The sequence below is a fragment of the Cynara cardunculus genome, assembly GCF_001531365.2.
Source record: "Cynara cardunculus var. scolymus isolate 2C chromosome LG 1, CcrdV1, whole genome shotgun sequence".
NCBI classification, from domain to species: domain Eukaryota; kingdom Viridiplantae; phylum Streptophyta; class Magnoliopsida; order Asterales; family Asteraceae; genus Cynara; species Cynara cardunculus.
This window is the reverse complement of record NC_037528.1, coordinates 8,251,305-8,262,282: the sequence shown is the minus strand read 5'-3', so window position 1 is coordinate 8,262,282 and position 10,978 is coordinate 8,251,305. Positions and strand designations below refer to the sequence as shown.

At 33.0% G+C, this 10,978-nt stretch overlaps 2 protein-coding genes across 5 annotated transcripts; one reads left to right on the top strand and one right to left on the bottom strand.

Annotated features, from left to right (window-relative positions):
• Window positions 1–1,379: 1,379 nt before the first annotated feature.
• Window positions 1,380–5,012, bottom strand: LOC112516238 (protein arv1 homolog). 4 transcript variants are annotated; one of them, XM_025123259.1, is made up of 10 exons: window positions 4,959–5,012; window positions 3,496–3,608; window positions 3,350–3,397; window positions 3,163–3,252; window positions 2,581–2,626; window positions 2,401–2,483; window positions 2,204–2,298; window positions 1,996–2,062; window positions 1,832–1,907; window positions 1,380–1,747 (listed from the first exon to the last, which is right to left on the bottom strand). In XM_025123259.1, the coding sequence occupies exons 2-10, from the start codon at window positions 3,580–3,582 to the stop codon at window positions 1,617–1,619; spliced, it is 723 nt and encodes a 240-aa protein (XP_024979027.1). In that variant the 5' UTR covers window positions 3,583–3,608; window positions 4,959–5,012; the 3' UTR covers window positions 1,380–1,616. The 4 variants fall into 4 exon arrangements, with proteins under 4 accessions (XP_024979027.1, XP_024979032.1, XP_024979042.1 ...); XM_025123264.1 differs by having other exon boundaries at window positions 3,496–3,655; window positions 4,959–4,974; XM_025123274.1 differs by lacking the exon at window positions 4,959–5,012 and having other exon boundaries at window positions 3,350–3,386; window positions 3,496–3,583.
• A 3,323-nt stretch (window positions 5,013–8,335) lies between these two features.
• On the top strand, window positions 8,336–10,727 carry LOC112508569 (UDP-glycosyltransferase 86A1-like). The gene is made up of 2 exons (XM_025113244.1): window positions 8,336–8,922; window positions 9,459–10,727. The coding sequence occupies exons 1-2, from the start codon at window positions 8,406–8,408 to the stop codon at window positions 10,358–10,360; spliced, it is 1,419 nt and encodes a 472-aa protein (XP_024969012.1). The 5' UTR covers window positions 8,336–8,405; the 3' UTR covers window positions 10,361–10,727.
• Window positions 10,728–10,978: the final 251 nt, after the last annotated feature.

Here is a 10,978-nt window from a genome sequence, read left to right as displayed (position 1 = left end):
GCCCCACAGTCTGAACAAAAATAAGTCTGATGTGGTCCAGGTCAATTACTGTGGTCCGTTTTAAGAAAAAAGAGGGAAATAAATTAATGGATTTAAAAAAAGGAAAAATAATTTAAATTTAAAATGAGTCTGAAAAATACAGGTGTCTATCGTGTTCAACCAAAAAAATCTAATGGAGAAAGGACGGGAGGTACGCACTAATGACGTCATAAACTGGTTTTTGTTTGACCCGGTTTGCACCAATCTAAATGCGCTCTCTCCCTAGGTTTATGATGACAACCTCTAAATATAATAACTATTTTTTCCATGATAAATTTTATAAGAATTTTTCCTTCTAAATCTAAATGATTTCTTAATAACAAGCTTTTTGATTTTTTTTCTGGTTTGGTTAAAATAATCAAATGGGTAAAAACCATGGTTCTAAATAATTCATTATGATATCGTCGTGGTGTCAAGGTTTGGGTTTGCCACCATGTTAACCTCCATGGCTCCACTCTAAGGTTTTGGTTGCATTATGGCATGCTACGACACATTGAGACATGTTATTTTTTAAAGTGTTGGTTACTTTAAGAAATAACTTGAAGGGATAAATGATAAATACATAGAGACTTAAAGGCTCAAATAAAGAAAATAAACTTAAAAGCTAAAACCTTAAATAGGTAAAAACTTACTTATATTCCTGTACACTAAACGTCGAGCATGAATTCTTTGAAAATTGAAGAAAGTAGTGAGTAGAGATTCAAAGATTCAATCCCAATTTAGCACTCTTGGTATCATTTTTATAAGCTCTATATAACTGGTATCAATGGTTTTTCTTTACTTTTCAGTTTTATTACTTTATATATGGATTTATTTATTCTACAGGATTATTCAAAACATTAACACAGAGAAATATGTGCATACATACGGCGCTTCAGGTCACGTCTTGAAAAATGTAATGGCCTCGCCGTAACTCGTAAGGCTTGACTTCGCTGTTATGCCACGTCTCACATCATCTAAAACCTTGGTAAAAACAGGTTAGGAAACGAGGGGTAGAATTGACATGTGATAGACATGCATAGGACCGCTATCCTGAATCAGTAAAGATTGAGGACCGGTCCTTTTTAAAAAAAGTCCAACCTAAAGGTTGGTTATAGGTGAAAGCATGTTCGGATCCATAATGTTTGAATTTGGGACCGGTTCTTAACCGGCTAAAAAAGTCCAAAAACTGGTCATTGGTTACTCAAAAACCAGTCGAGTTAAGGTTCGTTTAAAGCTTGGTTAAAGCCCAAAAACCGGTGAAGCTTGGTTAAGGTTCGATCAAAGCTTGCTTTTACCTAAATTATTTATTTTGACTAAGATATCTAAATAATATCAAAACAACAATTTATGGTCATAAATAGTAAAATAAATGCGCACTAAGATTTCCAAACATAAAAAAGGAAGCTGTTTCCAATGTGCACAAATAAACAACTGCTGCTATGAAACAAGACTAGATGAAAATAACAAAAAGAAAAATGTACAACATACACACACACATACAGAGACACACACCCCTGTATCCATGAATATATATATATATATATATATATATATATTCTCGGAGTCGGTCGTGTGAACCTGTTATCTCGGATGATTTAGAGCGTGAGCATTCTCGTGATTAGTTTTGGAAGGTGAATGTTGAGTGCTAAGCTGATGAGGAACTTAACAACATGTGCACAGAAGCAAACACCAAAGCATTTAGCCATCGCTGACTCCTCGCTCATCACTGTAAAAGTAAAACACAACCAGTTACCAAGCGGAAGGTTTTCCTTTTTATCATGTATACGTTATGTGTTCAACGTCTTGTTACCTTTTAAAGCCAACGTGTTGGATGACAAGACAAATATATCAATTATGAAAATCACCGAAGAAGGAAATTCCCACACCTGAAAATATCAAAATCAAACTCAACATCAGTTCTACTATGATTTGAGGAGAAATTGGATGCTTGATGTTTTGAACAACAAATCATACCATCATTGCAATAAGAAACATTTTCAAGTAGCTTGAGGCAAGTATGGCGAGCAATATGTTTTTGTACCTGTAAAGTTGGATAAATATAAACCATGTAAAGATTTTATAATCATATAGCAAAAGCTTCCAACAATAATATGATCATACAACAGATCTTAAATGAATAAAGACTCTAATAAAACGCAGAACAATACCAACATCTGCTTACCCGGAGACTTCAACAGGCATATTCAACAAAGATCTTGTTCCAAGAAGTAATATACCGATAAACGAAAGATTTCCAAGAAAGGTGTCTAGCAATATCTGTAATCACAATGCAAATGCTTCACTCAGAAGTAATCCAGTTTTTACGTCCAATATTTGATATAAATAAATATTTAAGCATAAAAATAAAGATACATAGACCTTTCCACATCCCCAGCTCAATGAAGCTAAGCTTGGATCTGAACCCCAACCCTCTTCATTTGTACTTAGAATGGAGATTCTGTCTTAAGGCAGCTAAGGGTAACAATATTAAGTACTTGATTATCGAATTACTCGCTGAATGAGATTGTTGAGCATTATCAAGTGTTATAAAATGGATACAAGCATCCAAGAGAAGAAACCCAAAAGTCGACTTCCATATCAGTCCCTGCAATCATGTGCCACATCATTAGTACAATGTCCAGACTTTTTTTTTTATTAACCTGGATATCCAACCCGCTATACGAGCCAACTAATCTCAGGGCGACCACCTGTTATGCGAGCCTACAATGTCCAGACTTATAATCAAGGGAGAGTTGTTTAGCTGCTAGCAAGTCCAAAATAAACCAATGATTAATTTTTCACCAACAAAAGGATATACTCCCTCCGTCCTATGAAACTTAGAACATGTTCGCTTTTATGTCCCATGGAAATAGCAATATTTCCTTTTTTGGTGGACAAATCACAAGTCAAACCTATTTTCCAAACTAATCGTACCCTATATATCTCATTCGATAGGTACGGATTGTAGGGTATATGCAGACTTTTCCTCTACCCGAGGGATGTTTGTTGGATCTATAAAGAAGGCAGGCTTCATGCGTTCTGGGTATGTAACGAAAATGATTACCTTAATCACTGAAAAGGATTTCAAACAACTAACTGGAACTTGTGTACAGTTAGTGATATGTAGAAAACCATCTGTACCTCAAAGTTCATAGCTTCCCGATCAAACATGTTGTAGAACAGATGTCTATATGCCTTTGCCTTGTGAAGAATCAAATCGATTAGAAGAATCTAAAAAAAAGTGCACGTTAGGGTTAGTAGAGCTATGACTAAACCAATTGATAAAAATATCATACAAACGCCAAAATATCAAAATGGACTCTTTTACCATGATCTCACATTCAATGTACTCGTCTGCAACTGCTCTGCAATTTTTCTGTCATCACGATTTTAATGAACCTTTTTATATAAATTAGCATTTAAATGGATAAAGCCATAAATAGTTATGATTAAAACTGAAAAAAAAGAACTTACACATTTCATTAGGCGAATATTTCCTGGTGAATATTGCACGTATAGGATTTTAATATGATATCCACACTGGACACATCGGAAATTCATCTCTTTCAATCAACTGCTTGTCCTCGCTGGAAACAGTACCAAATGAGACCGACAACCATTGGCAATTAACACTCTATACAAAAATTTGCATTAACATTTTCTCAAAATCCAAGTTTCAAAGTTCTCCCGACTCATAATTGCTTCTTCCTAAGATAATTCAGAAGTTAAATTCAAGAAAGTAGCTCATATGATATTCACTATCCACACAGTTTTATAAACAACTTACTGGAACATGTAGGTCCAATAAACTAACATCAACTTGAAAGCCTATAAATTATGAATACAACGGACATATCTTTTAACATTAACAATGAGTTATAGCTTGCTGCCTTAAGATAGCATAACAGTAGCTTCCTTTCGATGTTTGTATGTATGTATGTATGTATAAATGTATATATATATATAGTAAATGATAGACTTTCAAGATCATAAGCATCACTGAACCAATTGCAACTCCATATATGATAGCTAGCATTTGGGAGCACCTAAATCAAAGCCAAAAAGTGTTGTCTTAACTCAGCTTATTTAGTTCAATTCTTAACCAGACTTTGCTCAATTTCTAATTTAAAACAACAGCAAGCCAGATTCCTTAAACATACCCACAATATAATTGTTCCCTAAATCTTTTTGAAGTATATAATATTTATATACGGCAAATAGAACAAATAAACTCACACACCCTCCCACCTTTGGTGAGGTTTGAACCCTTGTCCTCCTAGACTCACATACCGCTAGGCCAAAGGCCCTTTGGTTGTTCCCTAAGGTAGTGTTTGGTACGCAGACTGGACGGGACGAGACAGGAGTAATTGTTTGTCCCATGTTTGGTACAACTAGAACAGGACAGGACAAAACTGTTAAAATGACCATATTACCCTTAAATGTTCTTCAATATTATTTTATATCATATAATAATTGTAAAATGACAACAAATCACCCAAAATATATTTTAATTACATAGTTTTTACAATCAAGTTTAATACATTAAATATTACCCACAAATAACATTTGTCATACCACAAGACATAAGGATTCATGAGCATAGGCAATTACAAAGTTTCATATTAGAAACAGAGGCTGATTAACATCTACCCACAGGTATATTAGAAACAAAGCATTAGCATCTACCCACAGGTATATTAGAAAAGAAGTGGGATTAACAGTTTCATATCACACATATTCTACCCACAATCTACCAAAAGAAATCGATGCCAAAAGAAATCGACCCAGAGGGGGATTTTGTTAGGGTTTACCAAAAATCTACCAAAAGAGAAATCGATGCCAGCAAAAGAGAAATCGATGCCAGCAAAAAGAAATCGATGCCAGCAAAAAGAAATCGATACAGCAAAAAGAAATTGATGCCAAAAGAGAAATCATACCGATATGGAAGGAGCCGGTGGAAGGAGGCGGTGGAAGGAGGCGATGTGGTAGTGGAACTGGTGTGGGTGTGAAAGAGACGAGGGCAATTTTTTATTGGGTAAGGGTAAGGTAGCTAAATTCTTATTTAGTTCTATGTTGTTTCATCTTTTTTGGATGTAACAAAAATCATCAATTTTTGTCCCAGTAAATTTAAAAATAGTTTTATTTTGTCCCATGTAATTTTTTGTCTTATGGCATGTAAAAAATGAGACTATTTTTTTTTGTCCCGTCCCGTCCAGTCTGCATACCAAACGCATTAAATCTTCCATTTTTTTACATAACAAAACTTGTTAAACTAATTTGTTGTCACCGGTTAAACCTGGTAAGGATTGCAAATTGAATTCATCGACTTGAATGCAAATACATACAATAAGCATAGACTACTTATTACAGATCAAATTCATTTAACTGCATCAAAAAAAATTACCTCGCAATTGCAAATGTAAATCCCATCATTTAGACAATTTCAGTTACAACTCAGCTACTCTAACATCCTTAATCAGCTATAGAACAAATTAAGAACATAAATTGCACAAATAACAGTAAGAAAAAAAAGTGTATTGCTTACCTTTCTTAATAATCAACCAACGATCCCACCAGAGCCAATCCTGAGGTTTCTGATGCCCACGGCTATAAGCCAAAAAATGCCCCTAATATATAAAAAAGCAAACAAAACATAATATTTTAAAGGGGTTTAAGAGGAGGCAGGGAATATGTTCTAGAGTGGTCCTCTAAAATAAAACAAAAATGGCATATTTGATAAAATATTTTTAAGGGGTTTAGGTTGTGCTTAAGTAGTTTATCAATGAATCCAAAAATCCCCAACTACAAGTATTTTTTGCAACTATCACCCAAAATAATCTGCATCTCCTTGGAGAATACCCTGAGACCAACCAGCATGTTATGCACTCCTAAAGTCCGTCCAACCAACATGATGAAAAATCTCTATCATTTTGTGTAAATTCGACTTCCGCAAATCCCAGGATCCACATTCAAACAAATCAACACAAAAACGTCAAAGTTTAAGTTCCCCACATTCAAACTAAATATGTAAACTGTAATCACTAATGTGTATGCGTTAGACTTTCATCCAAGATAACAGAAGCATCAATCATATAAGCATATTCCAATCCAAACATGTCAATTACTCAAGTCTAAGTCTCTAAGGATCGGTTACTGCGCTTAATAAACCCTATAACTTTCAACTTACAGAGAATTGGAGAGGTGAAACTGTAAGAGGCAGAGAAGCAACACAACAGGCCGCTGGAGGCCGGACGCCGAGAGCTTGAAGTCGGGACTCGGGAATTGGTTTCGGAGTTCGGTGAGTGCATGATTCGAGAAGATGGTTGTAGCTATGTTGTGGGCCAGAAGCAGCATCCAAAACCCATCATACCATCATTAATGGGCTCTAAGCGTCTCCACAAAAAAAAAAAAAAAAAAACAAAAAACAAAAAAAAACCACCCATCAATTAAAAAAGAGTGAGATCGAGGACAGAAGCCAACAACGTGATAGGCGATATCGAACACACAATGACGATGACGAGGGGAGTGATACGGATGTTCGTGTGGGCTTTGACTGGTGTAGGGTTTGGGAATGGTAAAACTGGTTTAGGTTTCTTTCGTACTTTAAAACCTTCCTAGTCAGTTACAAATAGTTTTTTTGGGTTAAAATAATATTAATTAACTAATTTTTAAAAGTTCATTGATTTATTTTATTGAAAAAATGTTCAAGGACTTAATAATTCAAAAAAAAAAAGTTTAATGGTTTTTCATTTAAAACAATAATTTAAAAACTTAATTATTTAAAATGGAACTATTTAATGATTTTTTTATTCAAAAAATAATTCAAGAATTTTATCATTCAAAATTGAATATTTTATTACGTTTTTTTAACCTTTCCTTAAAAGATTGGCGATAAGAATTTATTTCTTTTATTTTTTTAACTATGTATTAAAATATGAATTTATTATTTCTACAAGAGATATTATCCTCTAATCTTTTTATTAATGTGATTCAGTTTAATTTAAAAACTTTTTTAAATGAAAAAACCATTAATCTTTCTGTTTTAAATGATTAATTTGTAGAACATTTTTTAATAAATAAAGCATCAAATTGATTACCTACATCTTTTTAATCTAGAAAAAGTTACATGTGATCGATTAGTAAAAGTTTGATGATTTATTTATTAAAGAAAAATTTCACTGTCTTAATCATTCAAAATGAAAAAGTCTTATGATTTTCATCGAAAATAAAAATAATTTAATAATTTTTTCATTCAAAAAAATAGTTCAAGACTTAAATCATTCAAAACAAGAAAGCTTAACCATTTTTTCATTCAAAAAAAATTTAAGAATTAAATCATCTAAAATGGAAAAGTTGATTGAGATTTTTTGGACTTTTCATTAAGATAATATTATAAATAATAATAATTAAATTGATTTGTTTTAATATATATAAACTATAAAATAAATTAATTTGTATTTATAGTATTAATTAATTTTTTTAATTGTTTTGCACTTCATCCTTATGTGTTTAAACATTTTTTTATTATGATATTTATTTGTACTATATTGTATTTTTCTTATAGATATCTATTATATTATATATTTTAAAAAATCGATAATATTTGTGTTATATGGTTGATTTTAATCTATTTAATATTTGTTATTGTAATTTTTTATTATATAATTATAAACATGTCTTACTATATAATAAAAAGTCTGTAAGGACTTGTTTGTTTTTATAAAAAAATTCTTATTAATTTTTTATATTTGATTTTTTAAGAGGTAAGACTATTGAAACTCTTATTAATTTTCAAATTTTCAACAACGACATTTCTCAATCGATTAACCTTAATCGATCATTTCTTTCAATCAATCCTTACCAAATCAATCCTCACGCCTCTCAATTGATGTATTTTAATACAATTTAAATGTGTTGAATACGTCATATATTTTTGTTAAAATGAATGTTAATTATATAATTTAGATGTAAATTTCATAACGACGATGAATAAATATGTAAAATTTTATAAATTCAACAATATAAATTTTTAATGGGTAAAATAGACAATTTAAACAAATTCAGACGTTTATCAGTTTACAAAAACAAACGATCTTAATGATTCAGATTTCAGGCTTCAACATTATCTCTTTTGATTGCTTCGCGATCTTTTATAAATCAAAAATAAATAAGATTTTAGTATAGGTTCCCGATTGGGAGATGCTTTTAGCATAAGCGATAAGACCACCGCTCACGTTTTAAAAAAATGGTGATAACCATTTAAAAAATATCACGGCGGCAAACTAAGCCGCAATCTCTAACCATATATCATCCCTCAGCTCGGATGGAGTTTCTGCTTCTGCATACAGCCGGAAACCATCAACTGCAGCACAACACCGCCCGGAATGTCTGATCAGAGAACTGCAAATCCTCATGCCATATTCATACCATACCCTCTCCAAGGTCACTTGATCCCTTCTGTTCAACTTGCCATTAAGCTAGCATCAAACGGATTCACCATCACTTTCATCAACACTCAATCCATCCACCATACTCTCACCAAATCCTCCACCACCACCCAAGATGTTTTTGCAGAGGCACGGAAATCGGGTCTGGATATTAGGTACGCCACCGTGAGCGATGGTCTTCCGCTAGGGTTTGATCGATCCCTGAATCATGACCAATACATGGAATCTCTTTTCCACGTATTTTCGGCTCATGTGGATGAACTTGTGGGGAATCTCGTGAAATATGATCCATCCATCACCTGTTTGATTGCGGACAGCTTTTTTGTGTGGCCATCGATGATCTCAAACAAGTATAAGTTGCTCAATATTTCATTTTGGATTGAACCAGCTTTGATTTTGACCTTGTACTATCACTTGGATTTGCTCAAGAAAAATGGACACTATGATCCACTTGGTACATCTCTCTCTTTAACAATATGTGTGTGTATATATATATATATATATCTTTATTCATTTGATCATGAGTTTATATATATCTACATATTGAATAATTGCCATAAAAAATCCTCATAACATTCGATGGTCATCCTCAAACGCATGCATGATACTTCAAAGCTCGAGCTATTCACAAACGTACGTCCCAAGATCAAGCTCAAGCTCAAATATACCTTGCATTTTCATGCATTGTCATATATAATTCATCTAGATAAGTAAATGTACATCGGAGTTCGCAAAATGTAGGGATAGTGTGAATTACACAAAATAAGAAATCATGTCCACATTTGCATATTTGATAAAGATGAGGGTTTTTTTTGGCATGCATCCAAGTATATATAAGATAAATTTGCCTTATCACAACAGTGGTTTTGTCTTTATGCATATATTTGCCTTATCACAACAATGGTTTTGTTTTTATGCATATTATTGCTGTACATGTTGTCTTACTATTTATAGAAACTGAAATTTCTACTTGTTTTTTATGATAATCAGATAAGTTTGACGATGTAATAGATTACATACCTGGGGTTACTTCAATCAAACCAACGGACTTGATGTCATATCTCCAAGCTGCTGATACAAACACTGTCGTTCATCGCATCATACACAAGTCGTTGTTCGAGGCTACAAAGAAAGCTGATTTCATCATATGTAACACAATACAAGAGCTTGAATCTCATACAATTTGGACACTGAATCATATGCAACCCTTTTATGCGATTGGTCCGCTTTTCCCTGATGGCTTCACTCAAGAACTCGTGTCCACAAGCTTATGGTCCGAATCAGATTGCACAAGTTGGCTCGATCACAGACCACCCAAGTCGGTCTTGTATGTTTCATTTGGTAGCTATGCTCACACCAGCAAACATGAGCTTGCAGAGATAGCTTATGGGCTCGTACGAAGTGGGGTTAGTTTCATTTGGGTGCTTCGGCCCGATATCGTGAGTTCTAATGACGATGCTTTGCCATTTGGGTTTGAAGATCAAGTTAAAGATCAAGGGTTGATTGTGCCTTGGTGTAATCAGAAGACTACTATTTCGCACGGGTCAATTGGAGGGTTTCTTACGCATTGTGGGTGGAATTCCATTTTGGAAAGTATTTGGTGTGGGGTGCCTTTGATTTGTTTCCCACTTTTGACTGATCAATTTACTAACAGGAAGTTAGTAGTTGATGACTGGAAAATTGGGATGAATTCATGTGATGAGAATTTGAAGGTTGAAAGAGAGGAGGTGTCAAAGAAAGTCAAAGATTTGATGATAGGAATAAAGTCAAATGAAGTGAGGAATGGGGTCAAGAAAGTTCAAAAAACACTGCAAGATGCACTGGGCAAAAGTGGATCATCTCAAACAAATTTCAACCGATTCATCAGCGAACTCAAAGTTAAAATGAGATGAATTAGTTGCCATTTCTTGGGGTATATAATAAAAGGAGGTGAAAACGAGAATAAATAATTAAATAAAAGAATACATCATCATGTGTAAAATCATATATGGTTTTATATCACCAGTTAACACAAGCGTGTATACCGGTGATGTGTCCTACGATCTCAGGTTGTGACTAAAGTCATACGAATCACATATGATTTTACATACGATTTTAGCGGTCAATACAGACATTTGCAAAGAGGTGGAGAGACTAACACTTTCAATTCGTGAAAAGATTATTATTATATGTGAAGGGACATGATGAAGTACCAAAGTTTTAATATTACATGTGATGAAATACGATATAATATATGATTGATTATGATAAAAAAAGTGTTGATGCATTTTTATAAGACAAATGTATTCTTGTTTCATAGTTGTCAATTATATATGTTAATGTTTGTATATATATTGTTACTTAAAATTCAAGATTACAAGTAATTTTACGTAAGTACAACTTATTAAAACTTCATTTTTAAATTCATGTAATTAACTGTAGATAAACATAATCAAATATAGGATAAACATTCATTTTAAATATATAAAATCTAAAATATAATTAAGATAATTATTGAGTTTTAATTTAAT

Coding starts and splice junctions, on each gene's coding strand:
- LOC112508569 (XM_025113244.1), top strand. CDS start 8,406: ATGTCTGATCAGAGAACTGCAAATCCTCATGCCATATTCATACCATAC. Junction 8,923..9,458: donor TGGACACTATGATCCACTTG/GTACATCTCTCT, acceptor TATGATAATCAG/ATAAGTTTGACGATGTAATA.
- LOC112516238 (XM_025123259.1), bottom strand. CDS start 3,582: ATGAATTTCCGATGTGTCCAGTGTGGATATCATATTAAAATCCTATAC. Junction 2,484..2,580: donor GTTTCTTCTCTTGGATGCTT/GTATCCATTTTA, acceptor AGCTGCCTTAAG/ACAGAATCTCCATTCTAAGT. Junction 1,908..1,995: donor TGTTTCTTATTGCAATGATG/GTATGATTTGTT, acceptor TGATATTTTCAG/GTGTGGGAATTTCCTTCTTC.